The sequence below is a fragment of the Oncorhynchus keta genome, chromosome 25, assembly GCF_023373465.1.
Source record: "Oncorhynchus keta strain PuntledgeMale-10-30-2019 chromosome 25, Oket_V2, whole genome shotgun sequence".
Classification (NCBI taxonomy): domain Eukaryota; kingdom Metazoa; phylum Chordata; class Actinopteri; order Salmoniformes; family Salmonidae; genus Oncorhynchus; species Oncorhynchus keta.
Window position 1 is genome coordinate 13,540,373 of NC_068445.1, and position 26,095 is coordinate 13,566,467.

The 26,095-nt window shown below is 41.8% G+C and overlaps 2 protein-coding genes across 2 annotated transcripts; one reads left to right on the forward strand and one right to left on the reverse strand.

Moving 5' to 3' along the window:
- The first annotated feature begins 1,793 nt into the window (after positions 1-1,793).
- Positions 1,794-11,743, forward strand: LOC118358245 (glutathione hydrolase 1 proenzyme-like). The gene is made up of 12 exons (XM_035735838.1): positions 1,794-1,978; positions 2,199-2,329; positions 2,554-2,643; positions 3,527-3,719; positions 6,759-6,919; positions 7,065-7,214; positions 7,770-7,906; positions 9,199-9,386; positions 9,638-9,765; positions 9,913-10,025; positions 10,164-10,277; positions 10,406-11,743. The coding sequence occupies exons 1-12, from the start codon at positions 1,806-1,808 to the stop codon at positions 10,550-10,552; spliced, it is 1,725 nt and encodes a 574-aa protein (XP_035591731.1). The 5' UTR covers positions 1,794-1,805; the 3' UTR covers positions 10,553-11,743.
- A 2,104-nt stretch (positions 11,744-13,847) lies between these two features.
- Positions 13,848-24,539, reverse strand: anapc5 (anaphase promoting complex subunit 5). The gene is made up of 16 exons (XM_035735839.2): positions 23,975-24,539; positions 23,807-23,886; positions 23,592-23,701; positions 23,217-23,463; positions 22,558-22,726; positions 22,225-22,415; positions 22,044-22,125; positions 21,802-21,894; positions 17,734-17,915; positions 17,385-17,520; positions 17,108-17,182; positions 16,797-16,918; positions 15,726-15,833; positions 15,488-15,635; positions 15,125-15,287; positions 13,848-14,989 (listed from the first exon to the last, which is right to left on the reverse strand). The coding sequence occupies exons 1-16, from the start codon at positions 24,173-24,175 to the stop codon at positions 14,778-14,780; spliced, it is 2,319 nt and encodes a 772-aa protein (XP_035591732.1). The 5' UTR covers positions 24,176-24,539; the 3' UTR covers positions 13,848-14,777.
- Positions 24,540-26,095: the final 1,556 nt, after the last annotated feature.

The window sequence follows — 26,095 nt, forward strand, 5'->3', positions numbered from 1 at the left end:
ACCACAGGACTAGGCTAAATGTCACTGAGTAACTCATTACAGTGTTCAGTAACTAATTACAGTGTTCAGTAACTCATTACAGTGTTCAGTAACTCATTACAGTGTTCAGTAACTCATTACAGTGTTCAGTAACTCATTACAGTGTTCAGTAACTCATTACAGTGTTCAGTAACTCATTACAGTGTTCAGTAACTCATTACAGTGTTCAGTAACTCATTACAGTCTATTTTTGTTCTCTTATGAACAGCTTAGTTCTAAAGTATAGGCCAAATATCAGATATCAGGGTTACATCTATTATGTAAGTGTTGCCAAATGGTTGTTAATATAAAAAAATGGTTATTCTATAACACAATGTACTTTATGGTGAAGAGTACATTGATGGGGTTGCCATGTTTTCTGTGTAGCCCAAAGGAAATTCATCAGAAATGGAATTACAATGAGACTCAGATCTTTCACTTTAAAATATATTTAAACGTTTAACCAATAGCAGAAACCATCATTTGAGATGTTAAACTTTTAAATCAATGGATTTTGTTTGGTATATGTTGAGTTTACATACCATGACGTAGACTGACCAGGTGAATCCAGGTGAAAGCTATGATCCCTTATTGATGCCACTTGTTAAATCCACTTCAATAAGTGTCGATGAAGGGGAGGAGACGGGTTAAAGAATGATTTTCAGCCTTGAGACAATTGAGACATGGATTGTGTATGTGTGCTATTCAGAGGGTGAATGGGGAAGACAAAATATTAAAATGTCTTTGAATGGGGTATGGTAGTAGGTGCCAGGCACACCGGTTTGTGTCAAGAATGGCAATGCTGCTAGGTTTTTCACACTCAACAGTTTCCACCCAAAGGACAACCAGGCAACTTGACACAACATGGGCCAGCATCCCTGTAGAATGCTTTCAAAACCTTGTAGAATCCATGCCCTGATGAATTGAGTCTGGGGCATGAGGGGGTTTAACTCAATATTAGGAAGGTGTTCTTAATGGTTTGTACACTCAGGGTATTTGTTCAATTTCTTGTATCTTACTCTTATTTTTATGCTTCCTATGTAAGGGAGACCAGGGTTGGCTGTCACAGTGTTTGTCACAGGGCTGTGAGATCATTTCAAGATAAAAATGTGTGTCCTCTATAGGAGAGGTCATACATATGGTAAATTCAGGCCGCCAGGATCACAAAACATTGAGGGGAGAGGAATGTTATAATTTTTCAAGGGTAAGAGTAAATATTCACTTGAAATAAAGTGTATCATCATTAGACAAATGTACAATCACAAGGAATTCACACATTTTCATTTTTAAACTCTTATAATCAGCTCTGCTCCCTGCTCACTCAACCTCAATCCCAGGTAGTAGGATACCACTATTAACTACCAGTAGTTTTTATTTTATTATGCTTTAGTTGAAAGTTTAATGGAGCTTGTCAAATAGAAACCATCACCTCCGTACCATTTTGCAACTCACAGAAAACATTAAGTGACACATGCAGGGAACTCAAGGGACAGCCTCTGACAGTTTAGATTTGAGTCACATGTATATGATTGAAACCCCACAGCATGCTCCATGGGGGACCTCTGCATTTGGAGGATAGTGATGACATTAAGATGCAATGCCCATGGCGCTTCGCAGGTTCCTTTGACAGTGTTTCATCAGGCAGACACAGCACTAAGACTAACTGCATGCTAAAAAAGCCTACTACTTCTAACTATATAATCAATTAAAACAGGAAGACACGGTATCTGTAAGGCTCCTGTCTAACTGTAAGATGTGTTGGTGTGTTGGTTCCCCTGGGCAGGAAAATGGTCAGGAAGTCCCTGGTGGCTGGCCTGGTGGTTTTGCTGGTGGCTGCAGTAGGAGTGTTCGTGGGGGTGTTCATGGGAGTGGGAAACAAGAACCCCATCTCACCCTCAGACCATTTCTACTCAAAAGCTGCCGTGGCTACAGATGCTGGGATATGCTCTGAGGTGGGGAGGTAAGTAATGTAACACGAGCCAACTAATTACCTTTGATACAATGATTCATGGTACAAGCTTAGTCAAATGACAGGACACGATTAAGCTCTACAAGGAGCATTGTGTGTGTGTGTGTGTGTGTGTGTGTGTGTGTGTGTGTGTGTGTGTGTGTGTGTGTGTGTGTGTGTGTGTGTGTGTGTGTGTGTGTGTGTGTGTGTGTGTGTGTGTGTGTGTACCTAGGGACATCCTGAAGAGGAACGGCTCAGCGGTGGATGCATCTATCGCCGCCCTGCTGTGTGTTGGCCTCCTGAACGCTCACAGCATGGGCATTGGAGGGGGTCTCTTCTTCAACATCTACAACGCTTCCACAGGTGAGTCAGTGAGTCCTCAAGACACCACAAATTAAAAATCAAATCAAATTTATTTATATAGCACTTCTTACATCAGCTGATATCTCAAAGTGCTGTACAGAAACTCAGCCTAAAAACCCAAACAGCAAGCAATGCAGGTGTAGAAGCACGGTGTCTCGGAAAAACTCCCTAGAAAGGCTAACAAACACATCCATTTGTCTGTATTTTGTATCACTGCTCGACAGGGAAGGTAGAAACCATTGACGCGAGGGAGACAGCACCCATGAACGCGACAGAAGACATGTTTGGCAATAACACCCAACTTTCTCGGAAAGGTACCAATTTTACTGTTCTGGAATGTACGTCAGGTTCAGGGTAGACTAGGCAGGTTCTGTAGTTCAAACCATCCTGAGATAACAGTTGAATAGTAATATTGTAGCTGTCATGTATCACAGTGGGGTAGGGATAAAGAGAAGTTAACACTGTGTTTGAACCTTCTGGCAGCTTCTTCCCTGATCTTCCATCATTCTAAGGAAAATTAGCTCTAACCTTCTGCATCATATTGTGAAGTAATTTTGTAATCAATGTTCAACCATTTCAATTATCTTTATCTGTCTGCTACCCAGAGGTTGTAAAGTTCTGGTCTTAAATGAAACAGACAGAATTCCCATTCACAAAGTGCATTCACAAAGGCGTTCCTTTTATAACATTCTAACCTACGCACATACATACACACTAAGATTTGGATTCTCTCTTCTTCTCCTGATGTCTCCCCTGAGTTTATTACCACTCAGCTGACAGTTCCAGTCCCCCACAGATATGGGAAACCTGGAGGGGCTCTCCCTGACCTATCTTATCTCTCCAGAGTTATTGCTGGGTCGGTTCAAACATAGGTTAAGCATCCTCTTTGTTTTCGTTGGGCACACACATACATTCCTTTCTTCCCCCCTCCAACCTAGTTGGGTCTGTGTTTATTATTTTTTATTACTCCTTGTTCATGCTACATAACCTCTAATCCCTAATGGTTAAGTTTCTGTGTAGAATGATTTAATAATTTATAATTAAACCTTAATAAAATCTTTTAACACATATGCATTGCTAAGGGGGCAACAGTTTGACCTGTCAAAATGGAGAAATGGACTGATATGCATTTTAAATCCTCACTGGGCAGGGTTCCAACTTTGTGCAAAATGTGGTAAAGACTTCTTTGCATAACAGGGGGATTGTCTATAGCCATTCCAGGGGAGATCCGTGGTTACGAGATGGCACACAGGAGACACGGCAGGCTGCCATGGAAGGAGCTGTTTGAGCCAAGCATTGAGTTGGCACGTGTAGGTTTCCCTATCGGCAAAGCCCTGGCCAAGGCCATCGCCAGCAACAAGGACGCTATTCAAGGAGATGCCAATATGTGGTGAGGATAGGACAGGATATCAAAGAAAACAAATATGGGGGGGAAAATTCTGTAATTGCTATATTACTACTACTACCACTATTACCACTATTATTACTACTACTATTACTACTAAAACCACTTCTACAAATCTAATAATATTGACAACGACAGACTTAAGTGATATGGATGGTTGATAATAGCTACCCTTTAATGACAGTGTAAATGACATGTTATATAACAGGGATGGGCAACTTTGATGGGGGTGGAGGCCACAAAAAATCTGAACTCATTATGAGGGGTCGCAGTGGCTCGCAGGTCTGTGTACCAACATCCATACCCACACATGCAGTCAGTGTCGGCCCTCACCTTTTTTGGCCCTAAGTGACATTTTGTTGGAGGGCCCCCACCTTGCGAGCAGAACATTTTAGCAGCCCCCTCTTGACAGCGGATAGAACAATTGAAGTTTTAGAGTTAATTTCCTGCAAATTCTACACATTTTGCCATGGGACATAAAGAGGGTGCTGCCATTTTAAAGCAAGTTTGCTGCAATTCTACACATTTTGCCATGGGGCGGAGAGAAGTTTTAGCAATTGCATAACTAATTTCATGCAATTCTATTAATTTTGCCATGGGACTGAGAGAAAAATGTACAGTTTTACAGTTAATTTCCTGAAATTCTACAAATTTTGCCATAGGGTGGAGAATTGTTTTTCAGTTTCGAATACGATATCTGAGTAACAGTGAATAACAAAATCAATGGGGTCCCCTGGTCTGTAATTTGACAATGATTACTGCACATTTAGATAGCTGGCTAGACTAATTTACCAATCAAAAAAAATGTTTAGCTGACATAGGCTAGTTGAGTGACTGACATTACAAGATAAAAACAGCTGATGTCCAACAACATTTCTAAATGTCACCTTGTGTGATCTACTATTCTAACTCTCAACATTAAGTTCAGACTGAGTCCATCCCTGCTCAATAAAGTACTGTAATTAGATTATTAGTTGGATTTTACCACATTGATATATTGCAACCAATAAAATGTGATTACATTGATGTTCAAAATTCATGGCTTCCTCTGTGATTTATTATGACCATTGATGATTTGATTGGCCGCTGTAAAACCTATGATGACAATGCCATGGGAATGCTGGTCCTTTTACTTGTCGTGCCTTTGGCTATGCCGGATTAATTGATAAGACATGCCATTCTATAAAATCATTTCTCCATAATTAATATCACATGATTGAGCTAATCATGTAAATGTAATTAACTAGAGAGTCGGGCACCATGGAATAATATTTATAGAGCTGTTATCTTCCTGTCACGATTGTTGTATTGAGGTGACCAAAGCGCAGCGTGGTGTGAATGCATGATTTAATGACTGACGAAAAAACACGAAGTACACAAAAACAAACTAACAAGACGAACGTGACCACTATAGAAACTGAGTGCTAACATGCAACATAACATAGACAATAACCCACAAACCACAATACAAAACAGGCTACCTAAATATGGTTCCCAATCAGAGACAACGACAAACACCTGCCACTGATTGAGAACCATATCAGGCCAAAACACATAGAAATAGACAAATTAGACATACAACATAGAATGCCCACTCATATCACACCCTGACCAAACAAAACATAGAAACAAACATCGCAAATCATGGTCAGAGTGTGACACTTCCAAATAAACTCTTAAAGAACTAGTAATATTTTACATCCAAAGCAGTCAACATTAATCTTCATCTTACTTCAGTCTCATCGGAAAGTTGTAAATTCTTGGTTATCTGCAAGAACCCTGGCTAACAATTTGAATCAGCAATACAAAATTGGGTTTAATTATTTATTTACCTGCAAGAACCCTGGCTAACAATTTGAATACCTAACTAATCACACAGAATTCACATACACAAAGAATGAATTATACGTGGATAATTCTTTACGTCATAGAAAAACGTCCCTTGCGGGCAGAACAGATATGCCAGCTTGTTACACAAAGGAAAATTGTCTGGGTTGAGTGAAAGAGCGGGAAGACAGGAACCAAGGCGACACTGTGCTATCGTAAATACAGTATCCTATGCATTCTAAATTACCGCCCATTTGGAAAAGGAAAATGCAATAAATATTTACTCTGAGCTGCGCTTCAGTAGGTTAGTGGTAGATGGAAGACCGTGTTGGCAAACTGAGTCCTCTGTCCTTTGAAGAATGTCTCTGGTGGTCACTTGGATAAGTTGTAGTAATGTTGTTGTGTGGTAGATGGGATACTCTGTCTGTTCCTTCCTAACCTGCGTTTGCAGCTGTGGTCGCTAACTCAACGACTAGGAGGTATCACTTCTGTCGTGAATAAGAGTTCAAAGTTCATACCATTCGCAACCAAAGCTCATGCTGATGTTGGCTTCATTCTGTAGTTTTATCTGAACCATTCTGACATAGGATCGTCATCCTCATATCCTCGGAACAGAAAGTTATGTTGTCGTCAAGGCTTTATATAGGAAGGGAGAAGAGGGGTGTGTGTGTGTGAAAAGTTTTATAGCACTTGTCACTTCACAGGGGAGGGCCACTGATTGAGCAGCCCTATCTTATGAAAATCCAAATCTCACATTTTAGAAGCTAAAATCACATTTCATCCCATCACAAATAATTTTATATTCAAACATTTAAATTGAACAACAATTCCATGTGAATCTGATAACTCTGATGTGTAGACTTTCCACTGTAGAGTTTATGTCATCTTATTATTGATGAGAATGTCTCAGATGACAATCGAACTGACATCATATTCATTAAGTACCACTGCATATGTTCAATTGCTCGGATTACCAGAATATAGTTAATTTCCCCCCACCTTCTGATGTTCCCAGAATCTCTATGCTAACCAAGGGGTTTGCAAATGTAACCTCAGTAGGTTAGAGAAGGGAAAAGGGGGGGAAGAGGTATTTATGACTGTCATAAACCTATCCCCACAGGCCAACGTCATGAAATACTCTACAGATTTGTTTGAATAACTCCTGATAAGTTCTCTGCTCCTGTTTTTGTATTCCAGCGAAGTGTTCTGTGACTCCCAGAAAAACATCCTGAAGGAAAATGATATCATTAAATTTCCCAAACTAGCAGACACCTATAAGAGGATAGCGGAGGAAGGACCTGGTGTTTTTTACAATGGGACAATGGCACAGACAATTGTTGATGACATCCAGGCAGCAGGTCTTTCTCTATTTCTTGTGCATTATAATATTCTATTAAAGCTCATCATGCTTGCTGTACACACTGTGATGATGATTAGACAAGACAGATCTGATAGGCAGTTTGTCGATGTGCTTCTTCAGCAGTTATTATTTTCACGTCTCAGGTGGGATTATCACCCTGGAGGACCTATTGGACTACAGGCCTGTGTTGAATGAGAACCCACTGAAGCTGACGGTGGGCGAGTACACCATGCACGTCCCAGACGCCCCCTCCAGCGGCCCAGTCCTGGCACTCATACTCAACATAGTGGACGGTGAGCAGCAGCCTAGATAACTCTGAGTGTGAACATCATCATCCACCACTAATTGACTGTAAACAAACAGCTCAGGCCTCCCAGTTTGTCATCTCATTTTAAGAGAGATTTGCTGTAAGCTCTCTGGACATTATCTCACTGGAAATGAACTAAACTGCACTAGTCCTCTACATCTTGACATCAACCATAGCTGCTGGTGTTTGTGCAAAAACAAGGACGGAATCAGACAGAAATGACCCTGTGATGGAAACATCGAATTACGTTAAAACTGTATCTATGATAAATGAACACAGTTCTTTTTTTGGGCTGACATATTAGATCGATTAAATGTGGCCCGTGAGGGATTTTGTAAGCTTTTTGGGGGGATAATGAATCGATACATTTTCAAATAACTCCCCTTTTCCTGCCCACAAATTCATTTTGACAAACAAATCGGTCGCCAAAAAATCAATGCGGCCATCCGTTGAATTTTGAAATCCGCGATGTGGCCTTAGGGTCAAAAAGTGTAATCACCCGTGTATTAGATCAACATTTTTTTGTGTGCTTTTTCTACAGGGTATAACTTCACTGGCACAAGTGTTTCAACGGTCGAGAAAAAGACTCTGACATATCACCGCATCGTGGAAGCTTTCCGGTTTGCTTATGCCAAGAGGAGCAAACTAGGGGATCCACGCTATCTCAATATCACTGATGTGAGAACCCTGACACACAGCTTTCAAACAGAGAGTTTCACTCACACAGTGCATTCAGGAAAGTATTCAGAACTCTTGACTTTTTCCACATTTTGAAAACTTGTCCTGAAGCCACTCTTGCATTGTCTGGGCTGTGTGCATAGGGTCATTGTCCTGCTGGAAGGTGAACCTTCACCCCAGTCTGAGGTCCTGAGAGCTCTGGAGCAGGTTTTTATTAAGGATCTCTCTGTACTTTCTCCATTCATCTTTCCCTCAGTCCTGACTAGTCTCCCAGTCCCTGCAGCTGAAAAACATCCCCACAGCATGATGCTGCCACCACCATGATTCAATGTAGGGATGGTGCCACGTTTTCTCCAGATGTGACGATTGGCATTTAGGCCAAAGAGTTCAATCTTGGTTTCACTAGACCAGAGAATCTTGTTTCTCATGGTCTCAGAGTCCTTTAGGTGCCTTTTGGCAAACTCCAAGCGGGCTGTCATGTGCCTTTATCTGAGGAGTGGCTTCCATCTGGCCACTCTACAGTAGAGGCCTGATTGGTGGAGTGCTGCAGAGATGGTTGTCCTTCTGGAAGGTTCTCCCATCTCCACAGAGGAACTCTGGAACTCTACCATCACTTCTATGATCAAGGGCCTTCCCCGCCGATTGGTGAGTTTGGCCGGGAGGCCAGCTCTAGGAAGAGTCTTGGTGGTTCCAAACTTCTTCTATTTAAGAATGATGGAGGCCACTGTGTTCTTGGGGTCCTTCAATGCTGCAGAAATGTTTTGGTATCCTTCCCCAGATCTGTGCCTTGACACAATCCTGTCTCGGAGCTCCACGTACAATTCATTTGACCTCATGGTTTGGTTTTTGCTGTGACTGTCAAATGTGGGACCTTATATAGACAGGTGTGTGCCTTTCCAAATCATGTCCAATCAATTGAATTTACCACAGGTGGACTCCAATCAAGTTGTAGAAACATCTCTAGGATGATCAATGGAAACAGGATGCACCTGAGCTAAATTTCGAGTCTCATAGCAAAGGGTCTGAATACTTACTGTATGTACATGTACTTTTTTATACATTTGCAAACATTTCTTAAAATCTGTTATCGCTTTGTCATTATGGGGATGTTGTGGGTAGATTGATGAGGATTTTATTTTTTAATAAGGCTGTAATGTAACAAAATGTGGAAAAATGTAAGGGGTCTGAATACTTTCTGAACATGCTCTATAATCACATGCTGTTGATTGCTGTTCAACATTGCCAGGAGAAACTAATTGAATTCCTATTTGATGATTTTATGTTCTCTCCAGCTCATCCACAACATGACCTCAGACTACTTTGCTGACGGGATCAGGAGCAAGATCACAGATGACACCACTCATCCCGACAGCTACTACGAGCAAGATTATTTTGTCCCAGACAATCATGGGACTGCACACCTGTCCGTCATAGCTGAGGATGGAAGTGCTGTGGCTGCCACCAGCACAATCAATCTATAGTAAGAGTCCTACAAGGCAAGACCTCCTCTGAGACAATAGGACTGATGAATACATAATGCAACAGGGTAGATTATAGATATCCAGAGACAGATCCTTAATATAGTATACATGTGCACTCTAAATAAACTTTGTTGCCGATGGTCTTACTAAGAATCTTCTATTTGCATTTAACCCAAAAATAACATGTATAGGTTACTTAACTCCTATAATTACTTAACTCTAGCTACTTAACTATCATTCCTATCTTCAGTTTTGGCTCAAAAGTCATGTCCCGCTCAACTGGCATCATTTTCAATGATGAGATGGATGACTTTAGCTCTCCATACATCACCAACGGCTTTGGAATCCCTCCATCTCCTAACAACTTCATCCAGCCTGGTGAGAATAGGAACTGAAATCAATATCCTTATTGCTGGTAGGCTACTGAAAGTTCTCAATTTACACATGGCTCCAGTTTGAACCTTGGCTGGTTTGTTTTCTGAGAATACCTTTTGGTCTGAAGATTGATCTACCTTTCATTTTTAGGTAAAAGGCCTCTCTCTTCTATGTGCCCAACTATTATCTCTGACAAAGACAATAGAGTGAAAATGGTGGTGGGAGCCTCTGGTGGAACAAAGATCACCACAGCAACTGCCCTAGTAGGTTTTGATCCATGCACATCAATGTACTCTCTGAAACAGATATAGCCTATACTAACACATGATATCCATCTATCCTTACATCCTGATATTGTGATGAATCAGAGGACAAGAAGCTTCCTTTTCTCATTTACATAGGTGATTCTGAATACCTTGTTCTTTGACTACGACCTCAAAAAAGCTGTGACACTACCTCGAATTCACAATCAACTCAACCCAAATATGACTGTAGTGGAGGACGGCTTTGAAAAGGTGGGTAATTCTGAACAATATTGCATCGTATATTGTTGAATTAAAAAAAATGGTTTCATAACTCTGGACTTTAATCTGTGTGTGTGTGTGAATTTCTGTGTTTATATATGTGTGTGTTTGTGTAAAAGAGTGTATTAGATGGCCTGGTAAAGAAGAACCATGTAACAGAGCTGCTGATGACTCCTGATTCAGTGGTTCAGGCGGTGGTGAGACAGGGGGAGCGGCTCTGTGCCGAGTCCGACCCCAGGAAAGGGGGCTATCCAGCGGGCTACTGAGTCTTACCTCACCTCTTCCTTCCCAAACCTGGAGTGTACCTCCATAAAAAGGCAGGGATAGAGCTAAGTATCTGGAAAGACACGAAAACAATGCCTCCTCAAGGTGACACAGCCACTCGCTTTCTTCAGCTGAAATTAATTTCAAGACGTGGAAAATGACTTTACTCCACATCAATACCTCCTCCCTTCACACCAAGTAATCGGCGGCATTTCTGCTTTTATTTCAGCATTACTCATTATTTATTTTTGTGTTTTGAAAAATAAGTGAGGTTGCATCTCTGAAAGTGGCATTTTTAAAATCCTAGCTGTATCAAGAGATCATCATTATTAATTATCCTGAAGATGGAAGTTTATTAATGCAATGCAGTGGGGTAGCAGAAAGCTGGACTGCAACTTTCATTTCCTGCTGGGTGTAAATACCAATGGGCCAGAACATTATGGACGCCATGAATCTTCTGATATACATTATGAAATAGTTTGCCTAGGAAGTATTAGCCAACATATTAGTCAAATTACTCTGTGATGATGAGCGATCATTCTGTTTGACAGAAAAAGAGCCATTTATCTGAGATTTAAGGAAAGCAATGTTTTAGGGGAGAATATGAACACCAATATGGAAGGTTGTCAAAGTAGTTTGTCTGTCCATTGAACAAATCAAATGTAGAGACATGACTGTTTTATCTCTCCATCAAGGAAAAATGGTCTGTATGTTTTAACCTCAGGCCTGAAACCTCAGGTCTTAACTGGTCAGGTTGCTATATCTGTTGGTGCTTTATGGGTTGGCTAAATCACAAACATATCTGGCAACCAGGCTACAGGTCTACCTGCCTTATGAAGATGTTGGTCACAGGTAGCTACATTTTTCCTTTCATGAGGAAGCATATTCTGATCTGTTAACTGAAAACTGTGATTTCTGTTTTTCTGATTTCTTCTCAACTCTGACCGTTGCCTATGGGGGCCTATTATTAACAAAGGCTCAAATATGGCTGCCATTTAACTATTCAAATGGTACTTTTACATTTTTTGTGATGCAGAATGTTGAGAAAAACACAAATGGTTCATGTTTAATATGGAGTAAGACCATAGCAGTACAGTGAATGTATAGTGTATTTTACATTTGCAGATATATATTTTTAAACATGCATTGTTCTCATGCCATGCTTGTTATTAAAATGTTTCAAATGAGATATATTTGACATTAGTCAGCCTGTTCCCCATATTCGTAGAGGCATCTTTCTCTGCATCGATACCTGTAACCAAAGAACTGATGAAAAATGTACACAATAGATGAATAACAGCTACATGATGTCTAAACAACTGACTGAAGTACAATTTAACACCTACAACCCAAACATTTGGGCTCGACTTCCTTCAATAGTCTGAAGAACAAAATACAAAGCAGCTTCCTTCTGACAAATCTTAGCAAGATGTGGCATTTGGCGCCAGCTGGGGCTTTTACAAAAGCCTCCAAATGGATTATTCACTGAAGCAATTTCTTCCATAGACCAGTGATGCATAGGAAGCTACGTAGTCGACTCAGGCTAAATGCTTCCTCTTTATCAAAGTGTGTTCTTCTCCTTTATTAAGACACTTTATGTTGATGTTTTCTTTATTTTGGCAGTTACCTGCAGTTGCTGAGTAAGTCAACTCTACTGTGCACAGAGATGTGACTGCCAACTAAAGTCCATCTATGGTAGTATCCTGTTGTCTAGGCCCTATTGAATGTGGCCTGAGAAACTATCTGCATACTCTCTACTCTCTGCTTCCCTGTAAGAGCAAGAAGATCCATATTCATTCAGACAGAATTCAGCCTGTGGGCAGATGGGAAATGATGGCTAATGAAGCTGTATATTACATACAAAAATAGCAAAGCAAGGGTTTTCAATCCTTTGACACAGCTCATCTAACTGTGCTAATATAACATTTCCCAATCCCCCAACTAATGTGATACTCTTGACAGCACAGGCCTGAACAGAGTATAGTGTCAATGTTGATGCACAGTGCTCACATACAGGGCAGGCCACTGGTTCAGAGGACATTTAGCGTCACTAGGCACATGCCCCATCTAGTGTTGCCTGATGAGAAGACATCCCACGGCTGCAGCTCACCCTTTCCATCTCGCTCTAGATATATCAACACACACACACAAGAGCAGAGTGAACTATGCAGTGAGTCTGTGTATTTACACAGACAGTCTCTGTACCGTCTCCTGTCCCATGGAGGCCCATTATCTACTGTATTTGTTTATAGAGCGAAGTGACATGTAGCGTGTTTCAGACCCCGCACACAGTTTTAGAGTACTTCTTGTGCAAACATACCAATAAACATCTGGAACAAACCTACATGGTAAAGTTTAGACAGATAGGGCAATGGAACATACTTTCTTTTTGTCTAATGTAAGCTGTTGACGTCAACCAAAAAAGGCTCAAGTAATGATGACAATGCTTTTTTCATGTAAGAGGGACATGCAGAACATTCTCAAAAACCAGCCCACTCAAATGATAAATATGACATAGGCTTTCAACTTAATTGGTTCTGTACCTCAAATGCTTAGAGACCCAGAATGTAATATTTGAAGGCTCAGGGCTATATCACAGTGTCAATGCTTTATTTCAGTAATAAAACTTCAGTGTTTTCATACCAATGTTAGGTAATGCTTTAAATGCTATTAGGCTAAGCTTCTTCTGTATACAAACCAAAGGGCAATTCAGGATATTGAAAATATCCTAATATTTCATAATACCTGATCTTGGATCAATGCCATTTTGAAGAGATGTCAATATAATGGTGCTCATGACTAGCACTGACTGAGATGCTGAATAACTTAACCCAATATAAAAATGATCACTCTCACAGTTGGCATAAATCTATACCAGGCTAACAAAAACAATGTGCAGTGTCATTGTCAGCTTAGTTCTCACAGATTGTCATGTTATGGCACACACACAAAGATATCATTTCAAATCATCTCAGGACTATTACGTTGATGTGCGCATATCTCTGGGAAATCTTTTCCTTTGCTAAAAGTGTTTTTCCATTGGCATGCTTCCAGTTGAAGAAAAATCACAATGCTCTCTCTAAAACATACTCATCTTCTGCCCAGCTCTGATTTGATATTACTCTCATTCATCATATCGTGGTAACTCCGACAGCTGAGATGCATTAAACCGTTCCTCATTCTCTAAGCATAGATAAGAACGCGGATCCTCTATGCTTAGATATCTCTGTATATTTTTCTTTGAGCTATGATGGGATCCCACCACTGGGACTTTGAAGAACATGATGATAAATGACAAAATACAAGTACATATAGAGAATGATAGTGGCCAAAGGGCACAATTATCATGGACAGTGTCATTGAGGACTCCCACCATTTTAATGTGTCAACTGGGTGAGACTTCCAAATTCATTGGCTGATCCCTCCTGTTGGAGTCATGTCCAACCGGGTCATCAGGAGGGATTAGCCTATGGTGAAGAAAATGTACTATTTATAAATGAAGAGATCCTCAATGGAGCTGCCCATACCATCACATATGCTATAATTGCAGATGCAAAGACAAGTCCTCTATCTCTATAGTCCAGGTCTATTCTATCGACATCCGACAACAGAGGCTATGACTACCTCTAAAGAATCAGATCTCTCTGGTCCTGAATAAAGGATAAACTGTTGTATAACGGTATGTATGCTGAAATTCAAATACTATGTGGGTGCTACTCAAAGAGGTGGTGTGGCGGCATCTAGGTTTCCATATCGAGGCCTCTGGATCCTGCACAGTTATCCATCACGTCCTGAGGGAAACACCTACGTTTGTTGGAATTGCTTTTACTGCAAATAAACATTAACATTAAAATTGTAGGGAGCCCAACCAGGCTGCATTCTTTCACCAACAGCTGTGCTTGACATTAGTGGTAGTCAAGACAAACATTTTCAGGTGGAACAAATTAGTGATTTTCTTGTTTTCCATTTTGCCAAACAAAGCACAACAAACATGAGAAAAGATTATAGAGACTTGAAGTCTGATCTTTATATTGTAGATAGACGATACAAGCTTGCAATGTAAATTGGGAGTGCCCTATAAACCAGTGGTTTCTCTACTCTTTAACACACAAGCAATGTTGCAATTTGAACCAAAAGATAGGATAGAATGCGAAGTCCATGACAATGACAGAGTACACCAGTATATGTTCCGGTCTGTGTCGGAGAAGGCAGGGTGGTGATGACTGTTCAGAGTCGCATGGCGACAGCTGCCCCCGGCGCCTGCAGCTCCTGGTCCAGGAGGCGGAACAGCATGGCACATTTGTTGCGCTCGGGGGTTTGTCCCAGGGTGTGGTGCAGCCGGGCCTGCAGGTAGTGGACATCACGGAGACGCTCCTTACAGTCCAGCATGGAGAAGTAGGCTGCAGCCTCTCCCAGCGATTGCACAGCCAGGCCTAAAGCTGGAGGGAGACAACAGGGAGGAAGAGTCTGATCGCCTCCTGTCTGTGTACTTACATGACAAAGTAATTGTATCCACAAACATGTACATTTGAGGTAGTGAGTGATATTAAGTTTGTGTTGGGGATGTGTGGTACCTGCATGCCTCTGGCCATTGGACCGGGTCCCAGCCATGGCCATCTGACAGCGGGCTGCCAGGAGCAGAGCTCTGCCCTTATCCATGACCGCTCCGTGGGCCAGGATGGGCTCCATCGCCTCATGAAGGACACCCAGAGCTTGATCCGGCACTCCCAGCATTAACTGGACAGGGGGAAGGAGAACACAAACTATTGGGAGTTTTTAAATATAACCCAGTATGAATTTCCTTGTTTTGCCTAAATGTGGGAGTTTACTTGGCATACAATATGCAGTTCTGTCTAAGTTAAGGGGTTTGAGAGTATACGATGGTGTGTTTGCCATAACAGGGTTACATATTGCATGTGCGCGTCTGTTCTGCTGACCTGAGTGAAAGCCAGGTGAAGGATGGTCTCAGAGGCCAGGGCCTGTAGGTGGTGCTGTCTGGCCAGGGCCAGGGCCTGCAGCAGGAGAGGAAGGGCTGTGGCAAAACCTGACGACTCCCAATGCAACTCAGCTGTGACCAGCATCACCCTGCACAAGGCATACCAATATGTCTAAAACACATATCTGATAAACAACCCTTACCCCAAAAATATGGAGTCTGTTTAATTTAGAGCCTACCTGATGATCATCTCTGTGTACTTGGTCTTCTCGCAGTACAGCTGCAGCCTCTGCAGAATACTGTATGCTTCAGTAGTCCGGTTCAAGGCCTTCAGCACTTGAGCTTTCCTGTTAACACGACAGATATACACATGGGTCATTCCACGAAAAGAATGCCGTTTGCGTCACTTTAATATTTTAAGTAGAAATTGTACACCAATATTGCATTTTAAAAGCCTGTTCTATGAAATGAAGTGCCCTTTAATATAGACCACCTTCAATAAATCTGTCCCTTCGTCAACACCGTGTCACTTCTAGGAAGATTTCAACCCACACACCCCCAAAATGTATACTAGCTTCATCATTGTAAAACCCTGGTTATTTTGTTACTTGGACAAAGTTATTTCTGAAGGTGATTATTTAATGTGATTAGTGATTCATTTACGTCTGTCACTCATTTTTAGGTCAACCCTGTTACATTAATTGAATTCAAATATTAATCTGGTGAAACTATTCCATTTTTAAAAGATTTGGTTTCAAAAGAAAAATGTAACATTAATAGTTAAATCATAGTGTAAAAAAGCAGGTGATCCGGCTCTACACTTTTTGGCAATTTTCTGGTGTTCTGTGGTGGAAAACTGAGCGTGTCGAGAATAACATGTCAACCCTGTTACCCATAGATAAGACAGGCTTGAAACGTTTTAGCAATGTCACATTTTTTTGTGGAGCTTACATTCAGTTGCCCCTTCCTGAAGTACATAACAAGCTTTCATTGTGCCTGTCACAAGAGGATTTGTGGCTGATTTAATATGAAATCATCAACCCTGTTACAGTCAACCCTGTTCCTTTTTCTGCCACTTAGTATAGTCTTATTTATTTGCATCTCTTGAGATGGGAAAAAGTGTGTTTCATCAAGTTGAACATGTGCTCTTTATGACAATGTTCAAATTAGGTGAAATCAAAACGTTTTTGGGGACCAAGTTACACTTCTCAAAAGCCACTGAATTTGTGGAAAGCCCCACATACAGATAGCTACAGCACTGGAAGACTGTGTAAAGGTGTTCTATGTTCTGAGTCATGACCCTTCCTTACCTATAAAGACCCTCCGTTTTGTTCAAGGCAGCAATGGCTGTGACATGGGGCTCTGCCAAGTGGTATTTCCCATCATTCATAGCTCTGTCAAACTGGATCTTGAGGTCACAGAGCATCCACAGCTGGGTGACAGTACACAAAACATTAGAATGAACAGCCCACTTCATACCAGCCATGTCAGTGTCATCACATTTGAAAAGAAGACAATGGTGTTTCTGTGTACCGCAGCAATAGGAAAGTGCTAAACATGGGGATTGAGGCCAAGTCTAAAGTTGATGGATAGAGAAGAGCGGGAGTTCAGAATGGCTCACCTTGGCATGTTGGGTGTGAGGTGGGAACTGCTCCTTCAGATGCTTCAGGACCTCGGACACAGCCCCATACAGGCCCTGGAGGGAGGGAGACAGGAACATGTAACTGGTGCAGGCCTCACCCACAGCCTACACAAGTGCACATCTCCTGAGCTTTAATTTGGATCACATCAATGGTTATGAAACGGCCCTGAGTGACTAAATGAGCACGGAGGGAGACGTGACAGAGGGACTGAAGCCAAAAAGAAAGAGGTGGGATGAGGTGTACCAACTACAGTACCTGTTCAGCATGAAGCTCAGCCAGGTGGCAGAGGGCCACAGCAAAGGCCTCTGTGTTGTTCTGCTGGACCCCAAAGTTAACCTGCTCCAGGCTATTCATGTTCAGGAGGAGCTGGGCCTGCTGCTGAGCCATGGTGCTGGAAGAACACATAAGTTCAACAGGACATGAATGTTGGAGACATGCAGTCAGTGAATGTGTGTTGGATTAATTCAATTAGTCAAGACTAGATATTACCAATCGAGTAAAAAACAGGTTTCATACTGAAAGATAAACTTACTGGCTAGGATTGTTTATGTTCAGTGTGGATTCTGATTGTCAGGGAGGATCAGGATGTGTGAAGGAGACCCACCTCTTGCCATACATCCTCCATATGGATGTTGTCTGAGCCAGGCTGATGTCTATGAGCTCTGACAGGCTGTGCTTCCAGTGCAGGATGTCTGTGTCCTTCAGAGCGTCCATCAGCTCATGGGCTGTCTTGCCCTGGACCGCCCCCTGCTGGACCAGGGACTGAATGCCAAGAGACACCAGGTACTGAGGAGAGAGAGGGTGAAGGTAATTTGAGGCTTAGTAAACACCTGGCTCTACTGAACTCCCATAGCCTGACCTCTCAGTTTCAAACCTAAGGGCAGACCCATCGTTGCCAGTATTGACTCTTGAGCCACTCTCCAAATTTGTTGATTCTTTCATTAAGCCTATTGTGGAAAAACTCCCAGCATTCGTCAAAGATTCTACAGATGTAATTAATAAAATATCAGAACAGTCTAATCTCCCTGACATCATATTGGCTACATTTGATCTGGAGAGGCTCTACACAAATATCTCTCATGGAAAAGCCCCAGATGCACTGGGATATTACAGGACCGTGAAGGAGAACCTAATCTATGGATTTTCACATGACTGGGCAGGGGTGCAGCCATGAGTGGTCCATGGAGGGCATAGGCCAACCCACTTGGCAGCCAGGCCCATCCACTGGGGAGCCAAGTCCAGCCAATCAGAATATATTTTTCCCCACAAACTGACTTTATTAGAGACAGAAATCCCCAAGATGATCCCATAGATGAAGAAGCGGATGTGGAGGTCCGGTGCTGGTGTGGTTACATGTGGTCTGCGGTTGGACATACAGCCAAATTCTCAACTACATCAGATGCAGCTTATGGTAGAGAAGTTAACATTCAATTATCTGGCAACAGCTCAGGTGGACATTCCTGCAGTCAGCATGCCAATGGCACGCTCCTGCAAAACTTGACACATCTGTGGCATTGTGTTGTGTGACAAAACTGCACATTTTAAAGTGGCCTTTATTGTCCCCAGCACAAGGTGCACCTGTGTAATGACCGTGCTGTTTAATCAGCTTATCGATATGCCACACCTGTCAGGTGGACAAATTATATAGGCTAAGGAGAAATGCTCACTAACAGCAAAGTAAACATATTTGTGCACAGAATCTGAGAGAAATACATTTGTGTGCCTATGGAACATTCCTGGGATTTCCTATTTCAGTACAAAAGCTGAAGAACATACACACATGCAGGTACTTTCTGCAGGTGCTGGAGATGTAGGCAAAGTCTTGGAAAATAAAAAGGCAAAACACTGCTACTCATGCTCCTAGGTGATTTTATGTCCAACGACAACAATGTCTGATGAAGACCTAAGGGTCAAAACGTTGTTATAAATTGTTTTTTGAAAATTATCTAGGAGCATGAGCAGCATTTTCCTATCGGTTTTATTTCAGAAACATGGGACCAACACTTCACAAGTTGCGTTTATTTTTGTTCAGTGTAAATTCCCACCCAAAGCCTTTATGATTAAAAACAGTGATCAAGAACCCCCCACACCTCTCTTCACAGTAGAATGGTCCAAGCCAGCCTCTACACAGGTTCTAAACAAACCCCCCTTACTCCCCTGAGAGATGGAAATTACACCTGTATTTATGGTGCTCAGTGAAACACCAAAAAAATAACTGTTCCGAGACCCTACGTCTGGACAAATATGTAGTGTTAAAGGGCCGATCACATGCAATACAAAATATGTGATTTCTATCCTACACTGTGTTTGCGATAACATGTACACGGGCAAGACATCCAGAAGCTTGAAACAGAGCTCTTTTTGTTCACTTATTCTATAAGACGTAAAGGATGAAAATGACCCCGTTGCTTTTCACTTTATCCAATGCGTCCTCTCAATGCCCTGGAATTGTAGAGGTGTGTCACCAGGAGGAGGAGATAATGACAGTTAACTCTGCTGGAGAGAACTCCTCTGGATTCATACTTTAGGTGCCGTTATGACACAATGAAGATTTTGATAGGAGTGTCATGTTGTAATTCTTGTCATCATCTTAGCTTCACACACACACACACACACACACACACACACACACACACACAACCCCTTTACTGGTATGAGGGTGTCCTGTATTCAAGATGGCTCGAGTGGCCCAATACTTACCCAACAGATAACATTTAAGGTAATCTACTTGTTTTCTAGATTTCTTCTGGTTCTACATATGTACAGTGCATTTGGAAAGTAATCAGACACCTTCCCTTTTCCCACATTTTGTGCTGTTACAGCCGTATTAAAAAATGTACTAAATTAAATATCGACACAACACCCCGCAATGACAAAGCGAAAACAGGTTAGAAACGTTTCCTAATTTATAAAAAATATATTTATATTTAAATACCTTATTTACATTAGTATTCAGACCCTTTGCTATGAGCTCCTGTTTCCATTGATCATCATTGACATTTCTACAACTTGATTGGATGCCACGTGGTAAATTTAATTGGATACGATTTGGAAAGGAACACCTGTCTATATAAGGTCCCACAGTTGTTAGTGCATGTCAGAGCAAAAACCAAGCCATGAGGTTGAAGGACAGGATTGTGTCGAGGCACAGATCAGGAGGAAAGTACAAAAACATTCCTGCAGCACTGAAGGTCACTGAAGTTTGGAATCACCAAGACTCTTCCTAGAGCTGGCCGCCCGGCCAAACTGACCAATCGGGGGAGAAGGGCCTTGGTCAGGGAGGTGACCAAGAACTCAACGGTCACTGACAGAGCTCCAGAGTCCCTCTGTGGGATGGGAGAAACTTCCAGAAAGACAACAGTCTCTGCAGCACTCCACCAATCAGGCCTTTATGGTAGAGTGACCAGACGGAAGCCACTCCTCAGTAAAAGGCACATGAAAGCCCGCTTAGAGTTTGCCAAAAGGCACCTAAAGGACTCTCAGACCATGAGAACCGAGATCCTCTGGTCTGATGAAACCAAGATTAAACTCTGACCTGAATGCCAAGCGTCATGGCTGGAGGAATCCTGGCACCATTCCTACGGTGAAGCATGGTGGTGGCAGTATCATGCTGTGGGGATATTTTTCAACGGCAGGGACTGGAAGACTAGTCAGGGTCGATGGAAAGAGGAACGGAGCAAAGTACAGAGAGATCCTTGATGAAAACCTGCTCCAGAGAGCTCAAGACCTCAGACTGGGTGAAGGTTCACCTTCCAACAGGAAAACGACCCTAACCACATAGCCGAGACAACACAGTAGTGGCTTCGGGACAAGTCTCTGAATGTCCTTGAGTGACCCAGCCAGAGCCCGGCCTTAGCTGTGCAGCGACACTCACCATCCATCATGATAGAGCTTGAGAGGATCTGCTGAGAAGAGTGGGTAAAACTCCCAAATACAGGTGTGCCAAGCTTGTAGTGTCCTACCCAAAAAGACTCTAGGCTGTAATCGTTGCCAAAGCACTGAGTAAAGGGTCTGAATTTAAATGTGATATTTCCATATTAAATGTTTTATAAATTTACAAAATGTTTTGCCTTGTCATTATGGGGTATTGTGTGTAGATTGATTGATCCATTTCAGAATAAGGCTGTAACATAACAAAATGTTGAAAAAGTCAAGGGGTCTGAATACTTAGGCACTGTATATAGTGTTGTATACATTTTCCTTTTTTATTACGTTTTTTCAGATTTATTGCTCTCTGAGAGTATGGGTTCCTATTGCCAACACCACATTCCCTGTGTATGTTTTTGTTCTAGTAGAAATACACCTATAACCTTTTCTGTTCTATCCTGTATTTATATCTGATATTATGACAACTTGTGGCCATTGTGGGTACTTTAGGTGTTGTGGGTACCCACAGGTCTCTGCAATTACTTCTGGCTCGCTGTGTGGCCTTACCTGTCCCACTATTGTTTGTGGAGATATGCTCTGATGAAGGACAACTGACCAAAAGCTCAGCTATAATTTAAATAAATTAGCTTCTGGCTGGAAGTGTGCATAGATTACTGTTTCGCCTCCAGCACCTTCACAAATCAGCTTTGGGTGTGCAGTAGATTCTGCCTATTATTTGAATCTATTGCATAAAACCGTACGAGAACCTGGAGTGTGCCAGTCTGCACGCTCATGCTATTCTTACCGGTAGACAGAAGTGGGCAGCCATTTTCACTGAGTCCTCAGTTAGCACAGAACTGTCAGATCCTTTCATCTGTTCAAGGGTATAAAGCCAACTCTGAAAGAGATACAAATACATTAGACGATTTCACAGATAACGTACGGGTGCTGAGAAAGTGGTAAAAGGTATACACGGAACAACCTTGACTACCCATATTGAGTAAATACTCCATGTTGAGCATAGAACACGAAAGTAAAAGCTCCTACCAGGCAATGCTGCAGGCACACGTGATCGTTGGACTCCTGGGCGATGCGGATAGCTTCCTGTAGAGCCAGCTCAGCCTGTTGACTGTTTTAAGAGATATATTGATTCTTGTCAATTGAAAAATCCCCTCTGGCATAGATAAACTGCAACTGACTATCCATATATACGCCCACTACTACTCACTAGTGTCCAAAGCGACAATGCAGTGCTGCCAGGTTGAGGGCAGCGTAGCGGAGACTTCTCCCATAGCCTTCGTCCCCGTTGCTCTTTCCCTCGCTCCCTGACAGGATGAGGCGGTCAAAGTAATGTAACAGACTGTGGGTGGAGATGAAGATGTCCTGGACTCGCATACTGTTCAGGTAGCTCAGGTAATGCTGCAGACACAAAACAGCTGCCTCAAGCACAATCAGGTTGACCAAAAATCACACAAACGCTCACTTTCTTTATGCTCCACACAGATTTCCTGTCAGGTTTGTTAGAGTGAGTCCATAATATTAACTGATAGTAGAGCCTCACCGCCTCAGCAAAGTCAGGGTTGAACTTGAGCATGTTGTTCAGCTCGTCCTGTAGGGCAGATGGCTTCAGGGCTTTGTTCTCGTCATTCTTTAGAAGGTACGCTTGTCTAGCAAGAAAGTACTCTGCTTGCTTCTGCGAGAGTGGGCCTCTGCTTGGGGCATCCTCATTTCTATAGAAAGAAAAGTAGCAAATAAGGAAAAAGAACAATATGCAAAGGATAAACTGATGACCATCACACTGATGAGATTGATTACTACATGTCCTGCCTGGTGTTCAACCTTCCCAAGGTATCCCATGTCACCCCGCTCCTCCGCACACTCCACTGGCTTCAAGTCAAAGCTTGCATCCAATACAAGACCAAGGTACTTGCCTACAGAGCAGCAAGGGGAACTGCCCCTTCCTACCTTCAGGCTATGCTCAAACCCTACACCCCAACCAGAGTACTCCACTACAACCTCCGGTCTCTTGGATGTTCCACCTATATGGGGGTCAGCTCCCACTCAACCCAATCAAAGCACTTCTCTTCCTGGCATCCCAATGGTGAAACCAGCTTCCGCCTGAAGCTAGAAAAGCAGAGTTCCTGCCCATCTTCCAATATTTACACACTATTCCCTCTACTACCACCTCTTCTTTTACTTACACAAGTGAATTATACAAACCTTAGCTCAGACTCATGCAGCGGTGCAGTATCCAGCTCCTCCTTCTCCATCCTCTCCCCTACGTTGTCCTCTGTGCTGGTGAGGTCCATGTCAGAGTCGTCTACAGCCAGGGCAGGCAGCCCCACCTGGACATCACCAGGCTGGGAGTAGTGACTGTGGTAGTACTGCTGCAGGGCTTTGTACAGTTTGTACACCTGGCTGAAGGACAGCTTGTTGTAGGCCAGGAGCATGTGTCTCATGAACAGGCCTGAGAAAACAAAAGTCATGATGATAAAACCTCAAATCTGTCCAATTCATATAGCACCACTAACTAAACAATGCTCCATTGATCCAACCTTTGGACTTCCAAATCAAATTATGCTTACTATTACTCACCAACAACACTAGTCTTATACGCCTCAGAATCAATAGCGCTGAAAGGAGTGGGGAGGGTGGCAAAGAAATATTCCATGTCCTTCAGCTCTCCATCAGCCATTTCATGCAACCTGTTAAGAGAAAGTGTGTGTGTGATGAAAGAGCAGACAACATGCGTCACTGACCTTCGACACTAGACATAGGCCACAGCAATTGGTTCAAGGACTCATCCATACCGGAGTTTCACAGCATATGCTGTTTGAGGGCAACATTCTTCCACAGTCTTCAGGAATTGGTCAAGAGTCAAGTCTGGACCCTGATAGACAGACAAACCTTTGATAAAGAAAAGCAAGCAACTGACAGTGGAAAGTAGAAGTTGTAAGGTAATCAATAGCTATTCCAACCTGTTGTAGAGGCAGGATGAGTTTGTTCAAGCGCCTTCTTTCCTGAAGAGCAATTGGTTTTGACGTGGTCATCTCGTACAGCAAGGCCAGCACAGAGATTTTATACGGAGTAACCCAATCTTTGATGCCAAACACATTGGCATGGACCACCCCATTGGTCATCATTGGGTTGAAATACAAACTTTCATGTACGCTCGCCATTGTTTGAATTGGAAAGTTAACTCGCTAGCTAGCTTGCAAAATATTATAAAACTACATTTCAACAGCGTTGTGTGAAGTCAAACAATCAAGAAAAACATGCAACGATTCGCAAACCATATTATCGAGCTAGCTAACGTTAGCTAAGCTGATATTCATTGCTAGCTAAACACGCTAGCTTGCTATCTAACTCCTTGAGTAGCTAACTATATCTTATATTTTTGTGAGCAATTTTGTAGCCAGGATACCTAATGTATTTCAAGTCTGCCACATATGGCAATATTGCCAGTAGTATTTCGGTAAGAAACTGCATGAATATTAGAACACGGTTTACCACCCCGTCGCTTTTGCTTCAAACTGCCCTCCTTCTGTCCCTATTTAATGACGTTCCTACATGGCCACGCCCCTAAATGTCACAACATAGAGTGGATTGCAGTCATCGATTGGTCCCAATCAGCACAATAAAAAGCTCACACAAATGTATTTTCGAATACATTATTTTAATATGATGGATATCGTCTTCTCCATAAATATTATGTTTTCCATAGTACCATCAGTTCCCTTCATGTAGGTCAGACATACTTATTCAAGGGCATCATTTTTACATCGTAATTGTACATATCCCATGTTAAATATACCTCACACAATTTAGACTTTATTATTTATTTTACGAGGCAAGTCAGTTAAGAACAAATTCTTATTTTCAATGACGGCCTAGGAACAGTGGGTTAACTGACTGTTCAGGGGCAGAACGACAGATCGGGGATTCAAACTTGCAACCTTTCGGTTACTAGTCCAACACTCTAACCACTAGGCTACCCTGCCGCCCCAGGCTTACATTTGACTTAGACACTCTTAACCAGAGCAACTCACAGTAGTGAGAGCATACATTTTCATACTTCATCATATTGGCATCCCATGGGACTCAAACCAACAACCCTGACATTGCAAGCACCATGATCTACCAACTGAGATACACAGGACTCACCTCTTGACATGCATTTTTTTTATAAACAAACAACAAACATCAACAACAACCAAAAGAGGAAAAGTCACACAAAAAAAAGCATACATACAAACCTTTTATATTGCCAGGAATCCTAAACAAACCAATCATGTTCATTAATAATACTAGAGGTTTTAATTGCCTTTTAGTTTTTCTTTTAAATAAAGTAGTGCCATATTGTCAGTGGTGTAAAATACTTAAGTAAAAACACTTTAAATTACTACTTAAGTAGTTTTTGGGGGTATCTATAGTTTACTATTTATATTTTGGGCAACTTGTACTTCTACATTCCTAAATAAAATTATGTACTTTTTACTCCTTACATTTTCCCTGACACCCAAAAGTATTTGTTACATTTTGAATGCTTAGCAAGACAGACAAATAGTCAAATTCACACACATATCGAGAGAACATGCCTGGTCATCCCTACTGCCTCTGATCTGGCGACTCACTAAACACAAATGCTTGGTTTGTAAATGATATGTGAGTGTTTGAGTGTGACTTTCACTTTTACTTGAGTCATTTTTTATGAAGGTATCTTTACTTTTACTCCAGTATGACAATCGGGTACTTTTTCCACCACTGCATATTGTTAAAATTAATTTATAAAGTAAAAAAGTTAGGTTTTAAATCAGACCATTTGCATTTTATGATCTGACATTTACTTGTTATTATTAGCTGTTGAATTAAATATACTACATCCTTATCAACATAATATTTTCGGAAATAAATCATTATATCAAAACCATTCAATTGTACATGTCCTACTATAAATACAGGGGGGGAAAACAAATGAAAAATGGTCTCCTTCATTCTATAGAAATCACAAATATAATCCATTTTCAGTTTCAATCTTTCCAAAACATTTCACGGGATAAATTATTTGTTAACATTTTAAATGAAATTTTACTGATACA

What these genes read in the sequence shown, in the direction of transcription:
- LOC118358245 (XM_035735838.1), top strand. Translation starts at nt 1,806, where the DNA reads ATGGTCAGGAAGTCCCTGGTGGCTGGCCTGGTGGTTTTGCTGGTGGCT. An exon ending in ATATGCTCTGAGGTGGGGAG is followed by an intron (nt 1,979 to 2,198) that starts GTAAGTAATGTA and finishes GTGTGTACCTAG; the next exon opens with GGACATCCTGAAGAGGAACG. An exon ending in ACCAGCACAATCAATCTATA is followed by an intron (nt 9,387 to 9,637) that starts GTAAGAGTCCTA and finishes TCCTATCTTCAG; the next exon opens with TTTTGGCTCAAAAGTCATGT.
- anapc5 (XM_035735839.2), bottom strand. Translation starts at nt 24,175, where the DNA reads ATGGCGAGCGTACATGAAAGTTTGTATTTCAACCCAATGATGACCAAT. An exon ending in CATTGTCGCTTTGGACACTA is followed by an intron (nt 22,126 to 22,224) that starts GTGAGTAGTAGT and finishes CTCTTAAAACAG; the next exon opens with TCAACAGGCTGAGCTGGCTC. An exon ending in CTGCCCACTTCTGTCTACCG is followed by an intron (nt 17,916 to 21,801) that starts GTAAGAATAGCA and finishes CTCTCTCCTCAG; the next exon opens with TACCTGGTGTCTCTTGGCAT.